The sequence below is a fragment of the Grampus griseus genome (assembly GCF_964374135.1).
Source record: "Grampus griseus genome assembly, chromosome: 20".
NCBI classification, from domain to species: domain Eukaryota; kingdom Metazoa; phylum Chordata; class Mammalia; order Artiodactyla; family Delphinidae; genus Grampus; species Grampus griseus.
In genome coordinates this window covers 40245700-40265992 of record NC_139014.1, presented here as the reverse complement: position 1 = coordinate 40265992, position 20293 = coordinate 40245700, and the positions used below count along the sequence as shown (strand labels likewise).

At 58.4% G+C, this 20293-nt stretch overlaps 1 protein-coding gene across 1 annotated transcript; it reads right to left on the bottom strand.

The window, feature by feature from the left end:
- Nucleotides 1-16722, bottom strand: TRPV2 (transient receptor potential cation channel subfamily V member 2; the record flags this gene model as incomplete). The annotated part of the gene is made up of 16 exons (XM_082679444.1): nt 1-570; nt 1998-2077; nt 2889-3016; nt 3927-4252; nt 4346-4412; nt 4544-4709; nt 5175-5245; nt 6060-6155; nt 6699-6854; nt 7252-7425; nt 8943-9241; nt 9851-10144; nt 11965-12098; nt 13992-14228; nt 15601-15746; nt 16678-16722. The coding sequence occupies 16 exons, from the start codon at nt 16720-16722 to the stop codon at nt 476-478; spliced, it is 2514 nt and encodes an 837-aa protein (XP_082535570.1). The 3' UTR covers nt 1-475.
- Between the last annotated feature and the right edge of the window lie 3571 nt (nt 16723-20293).

Genomic DNA, 20293 nt, shown 5'->3' with positions numbered 1-20293 from the left:
ATTTTTTTTAATTCTTTTTAATTTTATTTTTGGCTGCGTTGGTCTTTGTTACAGTGCGCGGGCTTTTCTCTAGTTGCATTGAGCGGGGGCTACTCTTCGTTGCGGTGCGTGGACTTCTCACTGCGATGAGCTTCTCTTGTTGCAGAGCACGGGCTCTAGGCACGCGGGCTTCAATAGTTGCGGCACGTGGGCTCTAGAGACCGTTGTGGTGCTCGGTCTTAGTTGCTCCGCGGCATGTGGCGTCTTCCCGGACCAGGGCTCGAACCCGTGTCCCCTGCATTGGCAGGCGGATTCTTAACCACTGCGCCACCAGGGAAGTCCTGGGGCCCAGTACCTTTACTCAAATAATGTTTCCAGGAGAGTTAGCCACAAGAAATTACTTATTTATTTTTGCCACCAAAGTCTCTTGAGGTCCCAGAGCCAGTAGGTGGGGCTGGAAACATTCCGTGCTCTGTCCTCCCGGCCCCCTGCTGCATCAGTGGGACTCAAGGAGCTGGAGGGGCACATGGTCTTCCTCCACGGCACTGTCCTGGCTGGATTGGGAGGCCAGGGCTGGGTTCTTCAGGGCGCCTGTGAATGGGATGAAGGGAGTGTCCCCAGGACGCAGACACCAGGGAAACAGGAGGGAGCCACGGCCATGAAACCACATTATGCCAGGGGACAGCAGCCTCGGGGTCCCCAGCAGTCCCTCTCCTGCCTCCCTGCTTCTGCAAGCATCTCTTGAACCCCTGCCAGGTGCCAGTCAGGGACCTCCTCCCAGGAGCTGAAAGCCCCTGCAGGTGACAGGCCTTTGTGTTAGAAACCAGAACAGCCGATGATGTGCTGAGGAGCCAGAGGGAGGGGAGCGTCAGGTGCTCAGACGAGAGAGGAGACCCCCCACGGCCCCCCGCCACCGGTGGGGAAGGTGGAGAAGGGACGCCCGGAAGGATGGAAGGGCACCTACAGAGACACGAGCCCGGGAAAGGAAGGGACGTGAGCACTGTGGAGGGACCGGCCGGCACATGGAGGGAGGTGCGGGGAGGGGGCTGGACAACGGCTCTGGGCCTTGACCCCGGGGGGAGGGGTGCGGCCTGCCAGGGAGTGGGAGGCGGTGTGTGGTGCGGCTGTGTGTAGTTTTCGTCTACGTACGAGGGACTGGAGTAGGACGAGCCTGGACTTAAAGCCTTGTCTGGGGTCCGGGTGCCAGCTGAGCAGCCCCCGCGTGGTGCAGACGTGGGAGAGGTGAGGCGCAGGGCAGAGGGGCCGGCGGCGGGACCGCAGCCACCGGAGGCCCCAGGACACTCAGCACCAGGGGGAGGGGGAGAGACCCGCAAGGCCCCCCGCCTGGCCAGGAGGGTGGGGCCGACTACAAGGCTGTTCCTGTTGGGGGCGTCCAGCTGGAGGCGGCGCGGGCGGGTGGGACAGGGAGTCGGGGCGGCGCGGGGCAAGATGAGGGACAAGGGGGCTTTCCGAGTCTTGCAGGGATGGGACGGCAGGACTCGGAGGAAGGGCGACACAGAGACAGGTGCGCAGGAAAGCTGTCGCTTCGCGAGGGCCGCGGTCAGGGACCCAGGAGCCCGGGCGGCCGGAGGAGACTCCACGCACGTACAGGGTCTCGGGTGGCCACGGCAAGTGGAGGGGTGGGAAAGAGCACGAGAAAGGAGAGGAGGGGGGACGAAGCCTTGAGGTGGGTGCCTGCCGGCCGTGGAGGGGGACGAAGGAGTCGGGGTGGAGGGGGCCAGCGCCACCCTAGAATGGAGGGGACGCGGGCCTGATGGGGACAAAGGCGGATGAAGTGGCCTCTCAGCGGTGTGGCGGCAGCGAGGCTGGCCTGTCGGGGCGGAGCCACGGGGCTGGGGGGCCTCCCTAACTTGTCCCCCTGCTGGCGGAGGAGGGAGGGGAGGGTGCCCAAGAGCCGGTTTCCCAGGCGACGGGGGGGGGGGGGGGAATCGCCGCTTTAAGGGGCAAACCCTTTACACACACACACGCACACGCACACACACTCCACAGCTACTCACCAGGGCCACCTGGCCCCGAGGGCTCCTCACGCACCGTGGGCAGCGTCTGCTCCCACGCAGCCCAGTTCACCTCCTCTACCCTGCGGGCCACAGGGCGCTGTGAGGCTCCAGGAGGCCGAGGCGGCAGCGTGCTCTGCCCCAGGAGAGGGGCCCCCAGGGCTGTGAGGAGGACAGGGCTTCTCTCCGCAGGACACTGGGCCACCCAGCAGCCCCCCGCGAGCCCCGTCCTCTCGGCTCTCAGACTGCCGCCCCGGCCAGGCACCCACCCCCGGGGGGAACAGGCGTCTGTCCCCTCTGGCTGTTCACGGCGACCTGGGTTGCCCCCAGCATCCAGAGAGGAGTTTAGATCAGCTGGATCTGTGTGTTCCCAGGTTCCGGGGCCCTTTCACGGCTACTCTACGTGGCTAAGACCCGCCGCCCTTGCTTGGCTGCTACCTCAGGAAAGTGTGTTGCTGGCCGAGCACTTGTCACCAGGTTCCCGCCCCCATGGGAGCGTCTGCTCTGCGTGGAAGGGTTTGTAGCCTCCGTGGTCAGGACGGGGGCGTTGGGAGGACAGAGCAGACCAGCCAGGGCAAGCTTAGCATGCTCTAACCCGAGGATGCCTCTGGCTTCTTGGCCTCCTCACTGTGCCCCCTTTCAGGCCAGAAGGAGTCGGTCAGGGACCACTGGGAGGGACCTCCAGTTTCAGTCAGTGGGACAGGAAGGTGACCAGACAGGAAGAGCAGGCAGTGGAGACCGGGCCTATGAGATCCAGCATCGCTGACCTCGCCTGTCCAGGGCAGAGTCCCCTGGCGCTCCGAGGCCCTGCCTTTCCCACCAGACCTGACTCCTAGCCGCTGTCGCCTGGTTTTCAGCAAGGTCCCCAGGCCACCCCCCAGCCTCTCCACTCACCTGAAGCACCAGCGCTCGTCGGGGAGACCGTCCGGCCTGGTGCCAACTGTCAGTCTCACCCCTGCCCGCTGCTTCTTCCTCCTGCACCACCAGTAGCCGTTCTCCATCTCCAGGACAGAGATGGCTTTCTGGGGACAAAGGATACATCAGACAGAGTAGCCAGCACTTTACAGTAGAACTCTGCATCTGCTAAGTGCATGGATTTGAGTCCAGCCCCGAGGTTTGATTACGTATGTGGTGTCAGGCCCTGTATCCCTCTGAGTCTCTTTCCCACTTACAGACTGAGGCCAATATGCCTTGGGTGGTTGCTGGGAAGTCGGCATGTGACGAACGCCCTACAGTTCCTTGCAATTGCAACGTTACAGGTTCTAGAATTCCACCAGGTATGGAACGTCACATGTGCCTGCTGCTATCACACAAGCGAGCTGGGGGCGGGGGGCAGGCACAGAACTTTGCAGGTGAGGGGCTTGCCCAAGGTCAACGGTGAATTGGTCACACAGTCCAGCCCCCGCGGGCGAGGTTCTCCCTGCACCAACTGCCTAGGCCCACCCCCGACCCTCCCCAGTCAAGAAGCAGCTCTTGCTTCCACGGCAGGCAGGTGCCACATGAGCTCCCAGCTACCCGAGCCCCTGCTCCCAAAGCTCCTGCAGCCTGGGCCAGCTCCAGGATCGCGCATCCCGCCTGCCTCGTCCACCAAGCCTGCCCCACGGAACAAGCGACGAAGGGGGCTACATGAGGGCGGGGTCTCCGTCTCGTTCTCCGCCGGGTCTTTCGAGCCTAGAACTGTGCCTAGCCCTGCACTAGGCTCTCAGGAAGCACTTAATACTAATGATGACGGTGGCTAACACGCTGAGCACCTACTGTGTGCCAGGCACCGCCCTCAGCCCTTACTGCAGCCTCACGTCAGCCCTGCGCAGGAAGGAGTGGCCAAGGGAGGCCCCGAGAGGGCCGGACCCACTCGGGGGCCCAGCTCAGTGGGTTCTGCGTACTCCTGCCGGGCCTGGAACGCTGGAGGGGACGGGGCACCTCGCCGGGCACCTGCAGCTTCCAGATGCTCCAGCTGTCGCTGGCGACGCTGCTGACGGTCTCGCTCATGAGGGCGACGAGCATGTTGAGCAGCAGGACGTAGGTGAGCAGCACGTGGGTCAGAAGCAGCAGCAGCGCCACCCCACGGAAGCGCAGCTGGGCCTGGACGGCCAGCTCGCCCATGCCGATGGTGAACTTGAACAGCTCCAAGGAGGCGTCCAGGACGCCCTCGTACGGGGCCGTGCTGCCCTCCGCGTCCCCCTTTCCCGCCACCTCCGTGGTGTTGGAGCCCGCAGGGGCCCCGGAGTCCCGGGCCTCCCGGCTCAGGCTCACCAGTGCTGAGGAGATAGGCAGGGGGTCCTCAGCCTGGGGAGACCAGCAGGCAGCCTCGAGGGGGCGCAAGGAGTGGGTGGGGGACGGGGGGCCTTTACCTACAGCGAAGCCGAAAAGGAAGACCAAGTAGACCAGGAGGAAGCGGAGCAGGTCCCGCAGGATGACCTAGAAGGCACGAGCCGGTGGGGGGTTCAGCTTTGGGGAGTTACCTGCCTGCCGGGCCCACGAGGAGCCCCCCGGGGTGCGGTGTCCAGCCCTGCCCGGTCTGGCTGCACGGGGCCACCCCTGCCTCTCACCTTCTGGATCATGACACTGTAGATGCCCGTGTGCTGCAGGCCGCGCGTGTAGTACAGCAAGTTCAGCCAGCCCAGCGCCAGCGAGCACACGAGCAGGGGCAGGTACCACTCGACGGCCAGGAAGCACAGCACCTGGGACAGCACGGTGAGCAGCGCCTGGACCAGGCTGCGTGGAGGCAGGGCGGGGTCAGCTCGCGGGCCTCCTGTGGCCAGCACTGACCCCCGCTGCCGCTGCCTCCGCGGTCTCAGAGATGAGAAGGTCCGCCTCTGTCTGGGACTGGATCCAAGCATCCTGACCTCCACCTCGGGCAAGGCATTCAACCCCCGTGGGCCTCAGTTCCCTCCCCCGTACAACGGGGGTAACAGTAGTAACGCCCGGCTCGGAGAGTGTCGGCGAGGATTCAGGGAGACACGCGTGTAAAGACTTCAGGCTCCACTGGTGCGGAGCGAGGGCTCGGTCGATGTGACTACCATGCTCAGGGCCCGGACCGGACAGCAGCCCGACTCCGGGGTCTGGCCTGTGAGCTGCTCCCAGCCTCCTGGAGCTCCCTGGCCCAGGGTCCTCACCCCCAAAGCCCGCCTGGTGCCCTCTCCCAGGCAGGAGACGGGGGAGGAGTGAGGGCGCACGTACAAGAGGATTTCAAAGTAGCTGTCCATGAACGAGATCCAGATGAACAGACGGCGCCTCCAGAAGTACCACAGCTGCGGGGGAAGGAGGAGGACAGGCCGTGACACCTGCTCTCCAGGCCACAAGCAGCCCCGCTGCCCTCAGGGCCGCCGGCCGGCCTGCTTGTAAAAGTCTCGCCAGGACCACCTCAGGGGCTCGGGCGGCAGCTTTGAATTTTTGGGGTGCTCATGAGTCCTGCTGGTAGCTGAGAAAGTTTGGACCCTGTTTCCAAAAAGTGCAGAGACCCAGACAATGCCGGGGCCTGCTGTCTCCCTGTGGGTCCAGGTGGAGGGCTCACACTCCGCGTGGTGAAACAGGCTCCTTTCCCTCCCCCGCCCTGGCCTCACAGGGACCACCGGCTGCTCCAGCCAACCTGGCCTCGGTGCCTACGTCCTGCCCACCCTCCAAGACTCACTCCAAGAGTCTCAGTGCCACAGCCCAGCCTGTCTCCTGCAAGCTGGCAGCATCTTGCCCTGAAGAGGCCGTGCTGGAGGCACTGGGCTGAGTTCCCCCTGCCGCCACCCTTCTGTGCTCCCCAAGTGAGGAATGAGCCAGGGACCTGGGGTCAGGGGCTTCCAGCTCCATTCCCAGGGGGGCAGAGCCGGCACTGCCAAGGAGTCATAGGAGATATCTGCTGCCCCGTGGGCACCCCAGAAAGCACAGCAGGGAGGGTACCCAGCCCAAAAGGCAAGGCCAGAACCTTCGGCCCTCAGCTGCCCTGAGGCTGGCCAGGATGGGACCAGGTGTGGGATTCAGCTTCCCGTACATGGAGGGACTGTCGTGAACTCACTCTCAGGCTGCTTGTAGCAGAATTCCAGGTTTGAGGTGGGGGATGTGAGGAACCCTCACCTGGCCCATGAGGATGTTGGCCCCCACAAGCAGCATCAGGATGTGGCCCAGCAGCAGCATGGAGTTCCCAGCAGTTCCTTCCAGCGGGAGGAAGTCCTGCACGAAGACACACTCGGGTCAGGCCTGGGGTCCCCCCCAGCAGCTCCCCGCTGAGAGCGAGGCTGGGGGCCCATTGCTCGTGAGAGCTGTGGGGAGGCCCCCCGAGCAGCAGAGCAAACATGGGCTCTGGAGCCAGACTCCCTGGGTTCAGATCCCAACTCCACCACTCACAGCCTGTGTGACCCTGGGTAAGTTCCTTAAACTCTCTGCGCCTTCCTTCCCTCAACTATAAACTGGCAATGATAAGAGTTCATCATCTCAGAGGGTTGTTGTGAAATTAATTAAATACGTTAACACACGTCGTCAGTCACTTGAATACTTTCTCACGTGTGCTGCACACTCAGTGAGTAGTAGTATTGTTGTTGTTACTACTATGTTGTTACTTCCGTATCATGACCAGCTGTGTAAGCGCCGTGGGCAGGCCACCAAGCGGTCCGGCCTCCGGTCAGCATTTGCAGGACGGGGTTGTAATCCCTGCCCCATCTTCTGCCAGGATTGTTCCCAGGAGGCCTCCCCAGGATGTGCCCCTCCCTGCCTTGCCTTGTCCAGGGCAGGCTGGTAGTAGGTGACAGCAGTGAAGATGGACATGTAGGTCAAGTAACACAGGAAGTTGAAGAGGAACCTGGGGATGAGCAGATTCCACTTCACCTGCAGCAGTTTGTTCAGCGGCTCCAAAACCACCATTCGGTGCCGGTGCTGGGATGGGAAGGCGAGAGCCAGAGGTGCATTCAGCAAGTACACGTGGAGGCACCAGGGGAGAGCGGAAAGGGTGCGGAGCCCCGAGCGACCCCTCCCCGCCGGCCGCCACCCCACCCTCGTGGCTGTGGAGTGACAAGTCCAGAGCAGGTGCTGGTCAACAGAGAGGCCCCCAGTGGTAGCCACCGGGACCCCGGTGTGACCCCTGTGTCGGGTGGGACCGGCCTGTGTGGAGCGAGCGTGTGCCCAGCGGCCGGGTGCGCACGTGCGGCCACACCCCGACTGTTCGGTTAAAGGGCAGGGGCGGCCCTGCAGGCAGCCCCGAACTGTGGACCTTGCAGGGAGCTCTGCCAGGCCCCCTACGCACACCCCCGCCCCTGGGGTGAAGCAGGCTCACCGGGCTTTGGCAATGAAAGGCGATGATCTCCAGCACTGAGTTCTCCTCCCAGCTGTCCACAGAGGCCAGGTCATACAGCGACACCCGCACAGGCCCGTAGGACCACTCCGTGAACTTGCGGGAAAGGGACTGGCACGGCCCCGGGAACTCCCGCTGCAGGATGTGTCTGAGAATCTACAGGGCAGGCACGTGAGCTTGGCGTGCACAGAGCTGCTCACCGCCCAGACACGCGTACATGCCCTGCACCCACGGGTCCTTGCGCATATGAACTCTTACACAGGTCCACGCACACTCAGCCACCACGTAGACACTCCCACCCACCCGCCTTTGCCAGCCTGCCTCTTCCTTCCGCACTCCTGCCCCAATGCCTCTTTCCTGGACACTCATATGGCCGAGGGACCCCCAATCCAAGGGTCCTTAAGGCCCCATGAGATCAGAGGCTACCAGTTACACACGTGTGTGCACGTTTGTGGCCAGAGTCTAGAGCTTTCAACAGACTAGAAGCCACCCCTAACCCGGACAGCTCCAGAAGCAATTTGGTCTTACAAATGAGGAATGGTGGGGAGGCTTCCCAGATGGGGCAGCGGCTTCCATAGGCCACACAGCCATGCCTCTAGACGGCAAAGAGAGGTACCCACACCCCAGGGACCTTGGAGGGCAGGAAAAAAACATAAAACTTCCGCTTATGTTTATTTTTATCTTAACCTTTAAAAATACCTGTGTTCTAAGCATTGGGCCCTGTGTCGGCTGTGTGGGTTGTAAGCTCCCCTAATAATAAGGATCAGACAACAGGAAAGTCTTTTGGGAAAAAAGTAAAGCTGGATCATGCTTTTCTTTTTTTTTCTTTTTTGCCGAGCGGCTCTTAGTTCCCCAACCAGGGATTGAACCCGGGCCCTCGGCAATGAAAGCAAAGAGTCCTAACCATCGGAACACTAGGGAAGTCCCTCGTGCTTACTCTTTATAAGAGTAACCTATAACTTTCAGATAAATCAAAGTTTTAGGCATTCAAAATCAAACTGCAAAAGAAAAGTCTGGAAGCAAATATGGATAGGGAATATACACACTCACGTGCACACCTACACATGCACACACACACACACACACAGTTTTAAAACCTTGTAGAAGGAATTAAGCAATAGCAAAACCAAAGAAAAGATAACACTTGGATACATAAAAATGTAAAAATTCTGTGTCGCAAAAAATGCCACAAAAATTTTTTTAATGTTGAACTGGGAGAAAAATTTGCAACTGTTATAGTAAACAAAATGATGATAACGTTCGTTATCAAGACCACTTAGCCATCAATACGAAGAAAACCTGAGAGCTAAGAACATGACAAGACTGTCTCCTAATCAAGAAACCCAAGTGACTTAAAAAATCCCTGGGAGTTCCCTGATGGTCCAGTGTTTAGGACTTGGTGCTTTCACCGCCGTGACCCGGGTTGAATCCCTGATCAGGGAGCTAAGATCCCGTAAGCTGTGCAGCCAAAAGAAAATAAATAAATAAAATAAAATCCCTGTTTAAAAATGTAATATATTCATTCTGTAGCTCACATATAATTTATCAGTAAACACACACACAGGAGAGGTGCATGCTGAAACTGTTCTGAGCTAGACACCACCCCAGGCTCTTCCTGCAGAAATCCCGGGTTGAGTCCTGCTGCTTCCTGGAAAGGGGGGCTGGCCACTCACCTCAATTTTGCCCTCCTTGGCGGCCAGCTTCAGGGGCGTGAGGCCCTGCAGGTTGGGGATGTCCTCGAGCCGCACCGTGGGGCAGAGGCGGGCCCCCGCCTGGAGCAGCCCATCGTACATGCGGGTCACCATCTCCGTGTTCTCGGCCGAGTCGTCTGCGATCATCACCAAGGCGTGCAGGGCCGTGTTGCCCAGCGAGTCGGCGGCCTGCAGGCTGGCGGGCTGGTGCGGGTTCTCCAGGAGGTAGGTCACCACGTCCCACTGCTTGGTGCACGCGGCCAGGGAGAGGGGCATCTCGCCTGGGGGCCGAGGGGACAGCTTGGGCCTTGGGCCTCCCAGCATCCACCCGCCTGCTTCTCACCCTCCCTGGACCTCCTTGAGGTGGGTCAGGCGCCCACAGGAGAGGATGCGCACAGCCTTGGGGTCCCGGGCCCACCCAGGCCAGTGCAGTGAGCGGAGAAGGCCCCGGGCCCCGCATCCTCCTAGGAGCCCCAGTCAAGGTGGCTCTGTCCAGCTCTGACCCAAGGGAGAGGGGCCCAAAGCTCTTCACCATCTAAGGGAGCAGAACGGGAGCCTGCCAACCAGGGTTCCCGCCCCTCGCCTCTTTCTCTTTGCTTTGCCGGGGCCTAGACACCCCTTTCTTCAGGCCCCATCTGGTCTAGTCTCCTCACACACCAGTTCTACGCCCCCGTTCCCCTGCCCTGGTCTGAGCTCATGTGTGGTGAGCTTCCTTGGCCAGACAAGGATAAAACACCTCTTAAGACAAACTGCTTTTGCAGGCGGCCTAGCTATTAGAAGCATGAGCCTCAGGGTCAGACAGATCTGGGTTTAAGGGTCACATTAACCCTGTGACCTTGGGCAAGGCCTTACCCCCTCTGCAGCTCAATTTATCCAAGAAGGCTCCTCACCGAAGTAGAAGCAGGTCTCTTGGCTTTTCTTCTGGAAGAACTGGCCACAGGCCCGGGCATGCACGTCAGCCCCATTCTCCACCAGGAGCTTCACACACGGCAGGCTCCTCTTCTCGATGGCGATGTGCAGGGCGCTGTGGCCTCGGTAGTACTCATCTGTGCACTGGGCGTTGACCAGAGGCCGAGGATTGCCCAAGTCCCGGTCAATCTGCAGCAGCGGCTCAATGCAGGCGTTGGTTCCGTCCCGAAGGTTCAGCACGGCCTTCATCAGGCATGTCTTCCCCGTGGAGCCCTCTGTGGGAGGAGGGGGGGGCACCGTGGTGCTCAGGCCACCCACCCGCCTGTACAGTGAGCCCATGCCCCAAAGTACCCCGGCTGGCTGGAGGGAGCTAAGACTCCAGCCAACAGGTGTTAGAATACCAACAGGTATGACTATAGTTTCTGCCCTAGAAATTAAGTTTCTAAGACAGTTCGTCATGTGTGCAACACTATCTACACGAGAACATGTGGAGCAGTATTTCTTTTTTTTTAATTTTTAAATTTATGGCTGCATTGGGTCTTCGTTGCGCACGGGCTTTCTCTAGTTGCAGTGAGCAGGGGCTACTCTTCGTTGTGGTGCACGGGCTTCTCATCGCGGTGGCTTCTCTTATTGCGGAGCACGGGCTCTAGGAGCACAGGCTTCAGTAGTTGTGGCTCGTGGGCTCTAGAGCACAGGCTCAATAGTTGTGGCTCATGGGCTTAGTTGCTCCGCAGCATGTGGGATCTTCCCGGACCAGGGCTCGAACCCATGTCCCTGCATTGGCAGGTGGATTCTTAACCACTGCGCCACCAGGGAAGCCCTGGAGCAGTATTTCTTAAGTGGCTCTACCACTTAATGACTCTGTCTCTTCTGGGCAAGTCACTTGGCTTCCTGTTTATTTATTTATATCTTTGGCTGCACTGGGGCTTCGCTGCTGCGCACCGGCTTTCTCTATTTGTGGTGAGCGGGGGCTACTCTTTGTTGTGGTGTGTGGACTTCTCATTGCGGTGGCTTCTCTTGTTGCGGAGCATGGGCTCTAGGCGTGCAGGCTTCAGTAGTTGTGGCGTGCGGGCTCAGTAGTTGTGGCGTGCGGGCTCAGTAGTTGTGGCTCATGGGCTCTAGAGCACAGGCTCAGTAGTTGTGGCCCACTGGACCAGGGATTGAACCCGTGTCCCCTGCATTGGCAGGCAGATTCTTAACCACTGCACCACCAGGAAAGCCCCTTGGCCTCTCTTAACCTCAGTTTTCCTCACTGTAAAATGGGACCCTTCAGGGTTATTGTAAGGATCACATGGAATTATATACAAAATTCTTAGCCCACAGAGGGCCTGGCACACAGTGTGTTGAGGCTGAAAACTACACACAACCTAAATGGCCACCAATAAGGGGTTAGTTAAGTAAATTGTGGTAAATGTACAGGATGGGAAACTCTGCAGGTTGTTACAGTGACTGAGTTAGAGGCCTGTGTACTGAAATGGACTAAGTTGGGGGAAAGCCCATTACAAGCACATCATTATGTATTTACATCAATGGCATGACCCCATTTATGTAAATATATGCCTAATGTATTTAAACAGTTTGAAAGTATGTACCCCAAATCATTATCAGGGGTCCAGGATGACAGACTGTTTTTATCCTCAGCTTTATACATTTCATTACTATTTGAACCTTCTAGAAGGCACACATGTTCTTTTCCTAATCAGATATCCCCAAACAATACAGATATTTAGATTTGGGGCAAAGAATGCTCTGAGATGGATAAAGTGTAAGGTACGTGTATTAGATCTCAGCGATGCTGCTACTCAAAGAGAGAGAGAGACAGGGAAAGGCTGCATTGAGGAAGGCCGTGAACATCCCTCCATTCGGCCACTGAAGCGGCTGAGGGCGGCAGACACAGGCTGGGAGCCGGTGGGGTGAGTGGAAGAGGGAGTGGGCTGTCCTCGCTCTGTCAGCAGGGCCCCTGCAGTCATCCTGGCAGGAGGGCTGCTAGAACTCCGCCCCTGCTCGCCCCTCAGTTCCTGACTGGGGCCAACACCCAGCGGCAGCCTGGTCTCAGCACAGCACACGGCGGCTCTGGCCCGAGCAGCAGGCCTACCTGTGTACTCCGAGTCCGTGAGGTACTTGCTGGTCCGGCGCAGGTACTCTGGTAGCCCCACCAGATCCTCGGGGACCCCCCGGGCCACCACGCTGAAGAGCCGGTCACGGTCGAAGCGGTTTGGGTCTGGTTGGCTGTGGGGGGATGTGGTTTGTGACTGACGCTGCAGGAGAGCCCTGGGCCCCCAGAAAGTCCTGCTTCCCAGGGAGCCTTTTCTGGGGCCCAGGAGCCCCTTTTGAGAGCCTCTACGCACCCAGGCAGACCAAGGAGACCGCAAGTGCTCAGACCCGCGGAGCAGGGGGCTCTGTCTGGGGCACCGGACCACGCGTCCTGACTGCAGGCGTCTCCTGTCACTCGCCAGGTGCTCGCAACAGCCTCATTATCCATTTCAGCACAGGAGCTCGTCATGGCTCTTGAGCTGGGCTCTGGGGCGGGGCGGGGCTACCGGAGGTGCCCACAGACTGTTGGGGGCCGTACGTGCCGCTGGCCTCAACAAGAAAATCAAGAAAAGCCCCACATCCTCTCCGAAACCATCTATGGACGAACAATGGAGTACCTGCCCCTTTGGCCCTTTCTGCCCTGCGTGAGTAATCTCTATTTTCTCCATCAGACAAACAAGGAGGTAGAGTAACTTTCCCAAAGTCACACGGTGCAGAGCTCACGGGGTGTGGGATGCTGGCTGTTCAACTAACTCTAGACCCCGACTCCCAACCCCAGAGAGACTCCAGGCTGGACAGACGGAGGTTTCTCAGAGACGTGGGGTCCAGAGCGGACACCAGACACTCACAGAATTTTCCTGAGAAGCCACACCTCCGGGAAAGGCCCCAGGAGGTGCTGGTAGCCCTTCTGAATCCAGCGTGTGTGGGCATCCCCGCCTGGGCTCGCCCCTGGGGCTCCTGGTACCACGACCAGCAGAAAGGAAGGGACAAGAAAGGGGGGACTGTTTGATGCTTTGGGGACCCTCAGGTCTGCCATGGAATGGATTAACCAAGAAAGGGTTGGGGGCTCTGATGAGTGGGACTATTGGGATCAGTCGTGTTTTAAGCCATGATCCAGCAGACCACGCGGCCACGACGTGACCAATAGGTCACTGCGGCTGACTGGTGAGTCCCGTGGTCAGTCCGGCCAGGGGAAGTGGCTATTTGGACAAAGCACTTCCTGTCACAGGGAGGCATCACGGTCCTGGTATAGGGAGGCCCCACGGGAGCACAGATTGAAGCACCAAAGGGCATCGAGGGGCCGGTTCTGCCTCGGGCAGCCTCTCCCCGTTCCCAGAAGCTTTGCAAGCATCCTCTCCTGACCTGGTCTGAACCTGACCTCGGGCCTGCAGCACAGACAGGACAGGCGGCTCTGCGCTGGGAGGCCGAGGCTGGGGGCTGAGTCCCAGGCATGAGCAGGGAGGGCGGGGCTTCCCTGGCAGAGTGCTGCCTGGCCCACGCACGTTCTCCAGCCTCGCATGTCGGACCTCACAGTGCGGGGATCCAGGTGCACCCTTCCCCCACACCCACAGGACCGGAGGTGGCGCTCCCGCGAGAGTGGCTCCCACAGTCTGAATTAGAAGACATCACGGGAAAGTCACAGTGAAGGTGGCTCTGAGCAGAAGGCCACCGTCCTCAATCCCCAGAGTCCACGACCCCAGGGCAACAGGTCCAGCCTTGGAGCAGAGCCCGGGAACACCTGGGACATTTCCAGATGTCCTTGATTCTCTTGGACTGGAGCATGGATCTTGCTAGCACCCCCCGCAGGGACTGTGGCTGGGAAGGGGACGTGCCAGGAGGGGAAAGAGTATGTCCCTACAAGAAGAACACAACCCCAGGAGACAGAAGGCCAAGAGTGGGGAAGGTTCTGGAAGGAGCAGCCCCAGAGAGCAGAGCAGGGTTCAGCCTGTCGGGCCCAGGAGCCATCAGAGCCAGACCCAGGACCCCCAAGGCTGTGGCACAGGGGCACTGGGGCTGGGCTAGGCCACCCAGTCTGACTCTGCTGGAGGTGAGGCCCCCGGGCTCCCCCCGCCCCGCTTGCTGCCTCACCTGGCACCTGCCCCCTTTCGGAAGCTGAGGTTCACTTTGATCTGAGGCGAGAAGTTCCGGTCCTCGCCCTGGAATGGTGACTCCATGGGGGGTGGCCCGGCACCGCTGCCCAGTTTTCCTTTGTCCACCTGGGCACCATCTTCTTGGCCTCCATCTGACGTCTCGAGCCTGAAAGCGGGCGGGCTGGAGGGCGAGGACATCCTAAGGGGAGGAGGCTGCTCCTTCCGGCTGGAACCTCTGTGGGGACAGAGATGTCAGAGGCATCTGCTTCTCCCAGCAGGAGTGGGGGCAGGAGGGCTGGCTGAGGCCCAGGCCCAGAGAGGTTTAGAAGCTGGGTACAAGCAGACCAGCCGCCAGCCGGGAGCTCGGCCCGGCAGGAGCGGGGAGGAGAGCAGGAGGGAGGGCCAGGATCTGCTGGAGGAACAGGGGCCACAGCTGTCCCTGACCTTCCCTCTGGGACTTCCTGATCCCTGAGAGGCCACAGGCCCTGGTCCGAAAACATCTTGCTCAGTGGCCAATATTTACATCAAAAAAAAAAAAATGCAGATTTGGGTGGGGCAGGTCGCTCAACCTCCCACACAGGAGGTGTGGGGTGCTCTGGGGAAACCGTTGGAAACCCCCTGGCCTATCAAACCCCTCATTTTGCTGCCAGGAGGACCAGGGCTCAGAAAGGGGAAGTGACTCTCCCAAGGTCCCAAGCTGCTGGCAGAGCCTAGTCTGAAACCACCGCGGCCTACCGTGAGGTTCCTCTGCAGTTCTCAAAACCTTTCAGGGCCCATCTGTACTTGCAGTTTCTGAGGAGTGCCACCTCGGTGTGCCTTAGGGTCTCTAGGGGCTTCACAGCAGGAGGGAGACGCCTCGCTGGTGCCCAAGCCCCCCTCGCCCAGCAGCTCCCCGGCAGGCCCGAGGCCAGGCTGGGGAGCTCAGCGCACCCTCCGGGGAGAGCTGAAACCACAGCCGCCAGCGCTCGCCAGGGCGTGGCCCCAGGGCGGGGAGGGGGAAGCCCCGGGGGCCCCCCCAGTGGATGGGCAGAAAGAAGGCAAATGAGTCCAGAGCTGGGGAAGGGGGAGACAGCGGGGCTGGCAGGGAGGAGAAGGGGGCAGGGAGCGGAGCAGAGCTTGGGGACGGGAAGCGGAGGGTGGGAGGGTCAGGGCCTGGACCATCTTCTGCGCAGCTTCAGCCCCGGGGGGGCGGGGGGCCGGCGGGGGGCATCTTCCCACAGCAGCAGGAGAGCCCAGGGCCTGTCGACTGCCTCATCATGCAGTTTCGACCTCGCGTCTTTCTGCCCACCCTGGGGCGTCCTTCCCGGGCCACACGCCATTCAGCCTGGCTGATGTCCCCAGCCCCTCACCATTCTGCCTCCCAGCCCTGCTCCCAAGTCTCCGCAGCAACAGCTGTCTGCCCAGCCGCTGCACCACCGGACCCCCCATCCTCCCGGCCGGGGAGGAAGGATCTGGTAGGCCAGGTGGAGAAGAGAGCCGGAGCCCCTCGAAGACCCTGGCTCAGGGCTGGGGGAGCAAGGCGCCCACCCAGGCTTCCCGGCCGCCACCCTTCACCGTCAGGATTCGGGGCCCGGGCCCCTGGGAAGCCCGCATCATCCCTGACTCACCGGCTCGGCGGAGGCTGCGCGCGGCGCGTCCGGGCGGGCGGCGGAGCTGCCGAGGAAGTGCGTAGGGGGCGCGGAGTGGCTGGGAGCCCCGCGAGCCGGCTGCGTCCGTCGGCGTTCCGCACGCTCAGCCCACCCGGCCCGCGCGCCTGGCCGCAGCGGGGTCAGCTCTCCCGCGGCAGGACCCGCTGGCCGGGAGACTGACCCTCCGGACCATGGGCCACACCCTCTCTGGGGAGACACGCCCCTCCTCCCACCCGCCCCCACCCCACTGCCTGCCGCTGAGGCCCCCAGATGCGGGGGGGCAGTCTGAGGCAACCCTTGGGTGCGGGGCCCTGCCTCGGGGGGAGCTGGCGTGTCGCATGGGGCGGGGAGGGGACTCGCCCCACTGCACGGACATCCGCCCCTCCCCTTCCCCACCACTTGCCCCCCAGCGGCCATGTGGCTCAGCCTGGCAACTCGTGGACCCGTCGCAGGGCAGGGAGAGCTGATGTGGACGCCCCCCGGAGAGGAGAGACTCAGCCCAGCACCTCCCCCTGGAAATGCACCCCGCCCACCCAACCTTCCGGGGCCTTCCCCCAGCCCCCCAGCCCCCCAGCCAGGGGCCCTGACGGCCGCTGCCTTCCTTCCCTGAGCTAAAGGCGCTTCCAGCACCAGCCAGCAGGGGCAGACAGGAGGCCGACTTGGGCTTCGAAATTAGACCTCCCTTCCAGACCAGCCCTGGTCCAGACTCAGCGCTGGGACTTGGGGACGCAGCCACCATCCAAGTTAGTATCCAGCCCTAGGTCACCTCCCTCTCCCTCACTCCTAAAATCCAAGCCGTCAGGATCCCCACACCCGGCAAACCTACCAATTTGTCTCTATCTCTGCCTGATCCAAGCAACTATCATCCCTGCCGGGGAGACCACAGCTGCCTTCAGGCTGGTCTCCCTGCTTCACTCCTGTCCCCAACACCCCCATAATCGATTCTCCTTACAGCAACGAGAGTGATCTTTCAAAAATGAAAACCAGATCACCTAACTCCCCTCCCCCCAGCTGGTGGCTTCCCTCGACACTTGGAGTAAAAGGCAAAGCCCATACCAAGCCGGTGCAGTCTGGATGCCCTTCTCCACACTCCACCTTCATCTCTGATTGAAGGTACACACTACACTCCAGTGTAAACACCTGTGCTGTCCAATGTAAGTTCACCAGCCACAGTGGCTATTTAAATTTAAGTCAGTTACAATAAAATTAAATCAAACATTCAGTTCTACAGTCACATTAGCCACATTTCAAATGCTCATAGTCACATGTGGTTAGTGGCTGCCACGTTGGATAGCACAGAGATAGAACTGTTCCATCATAGCAGAGAATTCTACTGCACAGCCCTGCTCTAGACATTCTGAACACATTTCAGTCTCTCCAGATGCCATGCTCTCTTCTGTTGCCTCCAAGCCTCCAAGACTTTGCACAAGGTGTTGCAACTGCCAGGAACACACACACACACACACACACACACACTGCCTTGCTCTAGCCAATTCCTACCTCTCTGTTTAAACATCACTTCCTCTGGGTAGCCTTTCCTAGACCCCACTCTGTGTTCCATGACACTTTGCATTTCTCTGATCATAACTCATTGTCCAGTATTGTTAACATTTACTTTATCATCTGGCTTCATCTCTTTTTTTTATAAATTTATTTATTTATTTTTGGCTGCATTGGGTCTTCGTTGCTGCACGTGGGCTTCTCATTGTGGTGGCTTCTCTTGTTCCGGAGCATGGGCTTCTAGGTGCGCGGGCTTCAGTAGTTGTGGCTCGCAGGCTCTAGAGCACAGGCTCAGTAGTTGTGGCGCACAGGCTTAGCTACTCCACAGCATTTGGGATCTTCCCAGACCAGGGCTCAAACCCGTGTCCCCTGCATTGGCAGGCGGGTTCTTAACCACTGCGCCACCAGGGAAGTCCTGGCTTCATCTTTAACAATAACAGATGCCTTGTGAGCAGTCACTACGTGCCAGACGCTGTGCTAAGTGCTTTACGTGCAACTCTCAGAGCAACCTTATTTCACAGATGAGGAAACTGAGGCTGGGCAAGAGTAGATACCCTGTCCAAGGCCACGTGGCTGCGAGGTGACAAAGCAAGGATTCAAATCCAGAGCCACACATTTACCCACCAAGCTCTCCAAGAGGTGAGATCTTGCTTTTTTTTTTTTTTGCTGTATCTCATCACCCAGCACAGCGTCCAGCCCCCAGTTGGTGCTCAGGAAGGCTTTGAATTATGATCATAATGCAGAGGACATTACTGTGCTGTTGGGGAAAAATTAAAGAGTAAGTGGAGACCCTCAAGTCCTTCAGAGGCATCACCACATCAGGTGACAATGACAGTTGGCAGACAACTCTAATTGCAAATCAAGTTTATAAAAAGTTCTCAGATTATCAGTCATCGGGAAGATGCAAATCAAAAACCACAATGAGATACCACTTGACACCCACTAGGATAGCTATAATTTAAAAGACAGATAATACACTACATTGTAAATCAACTATACTTGGATAAAATAAATTTTTTAAAAAGACAGATAATAATAAGTGTTGGTGAGGATATGGAGAAGTTGGAACCCTCATACACTGCTGGCGGATTATATGGTGCAGCCCCTTTGGAGAACAGTCTGGTTGTTCCTCAAAATAATTAAACATAGAGTTACCATATGACCCAGCAATTCCACTCCTAGGTAAGTACTCAAAAGAAATGGAAACGTAAGTCCACACGAACACCTGTACACAAATGTTCACAAGAGCATTATTTATAATAGCCAAGTGGAAACAACCCAAATGTCCATCAGCTGATGAATGGATAAATAAAATTCTATCCATACGATAGAATATTATTCAGCCGTAAAAAGGAATGGAATAATGATACATGCTACAACAGGGATGAACCTTGAAAAAATTAGGCTAAGTGAAAGATGCCAGTCACAAAGGATTTATATTGCATGATTTCATTTATGTGAAATGTTCAGAATAGGGGACTCTACAGAGACAGAAAGTAGATTAGTGGTTGCCTAGGGCAACAGGACTTGGGGGGTAATGGGGAGCTGAAAGGTACAGGGCTGCTTCTGGGGGTGATGAAAAATGTTCTAAGTTTGATTGTGGTGATTGTTGTAAATATGCCAGACCATTGAATTGTGCGCTTTAAATTAGAGAACTATACGTGAATTTTATCTTAAAAAAGAAAGAAAAGGTCCTCTGAGCAGAGAAGAAACACAGCTTCCTCAATTCCAAGGCCACTGGACTCATGTTTCAAAAAGCTTCAACCAGTCCAGTCTCCACGCGAGGAAAATCTCCCCCAAGCAGTCTTTAGGCTCAATCTTCCCATGTGTTTCACTTCACACTTAGTAACTTTTTGTAAAGGAATGTTTTTTCACTTGAATTGATTTTCAGAGTCGATTTTAACAAAAACAAGTGAGAGGTTCAAGAAAGGTGCAGCAGGGGACTTCCCTGGGGGTCCAGTGGTTAAGACTCCGTGCTTCCACTGCAGAGGGCATGGGTTCGATCCCTGGTCTGGAACTAAGATCCTGCATGCCACGCGGCCAAAAACAGAAAAGAAAGAAGGAAAGAAAAAAGCGCATCCGAGATATCCTCTGGAGTGGGGAACTAAGTAAGGGTGGAGGGTGGGAAGGCAACTTCCTTTACGATATGCATCATTTGGACTATTTGAATTTTTTACCACTGCCTTTAGAAAAACAAATATGGCATCTCTTGCAGAGTTAAACAAGCAAACAAAAAAACCCAACTCAACTGTGCAAGAGATGTCTAAAGCCTGTGCATAATTAATGTAAATTCTAAAGAGAGGTGGGAGAGAGGGGTCCAGAGTGGGAAGGAGGGAATTGCTCTGGCCTCGGAGGGAAGGGAGGGTGGGACTTGGGGGGGAAGCGGGGTGCACAAGCCTGCACCTCTGCTTCTCCCAAAACTTGGTCCAGAGCCTGGGCTGGGCCTGTTTACTGGCCAGATGCAGCCTCTCTGAGCAGCTTTGTGTCTGAGACTGACAGAGAAGAAATAGAAATAAGCCAGTTTAGGAGGCTGGACAGTCTTCCTGGAACAAGGGAGACAGGGACTGGAGTTGAGCAGAATCGTAATGGGAGAGGAAAATACTGGCTGAGGTGGCCCTGGCCCTCAGAGGGCCACGGAGGCCAAGGGTGCCTCCTGCAGGAGAACGGGACCGAAGTCCTGCTGCTGTGGGTGGGGCCCTCCTGGCCTGGGAGGCTTCTGGCTCTCAGGGAAAGCGAGCTGCCCCTTCCCACACGGCCTCAGCGCCCCGCAGGCCACTGCTCAGCCAGGCCCAGATGTGGGGCCTCTCTCCCGGGACTCAGAATAACCACAGCCAGGCCGAGGGCTAAATCCGGGGACCCAGTCCCAAGCGCATAGCCTCTGGGGAATTTCCCCGACCTCGGGCTGGATCTGGGCCCGTCATAAACAGCCCCCGCTATTGGCTAATAGATGTCTGATTTTACTACTGAAAAGACCTGGAGAGAAGGATATTCTGTCGTCTGGGAGACAAGAATAGAGAAAGGGGGTGTGGGGAGGCGGAGGCGAGATACAGACGGGACAGAGAGAGGAAGCTCTGGTCAAAGGGACAGAGTCAAGCCCGATTAGAGGGGCACAGCCTGAGGCCAGATAGGCAGGCCAGAACCAGCGACAGCGACAGGAGAAAGACCAGACGCA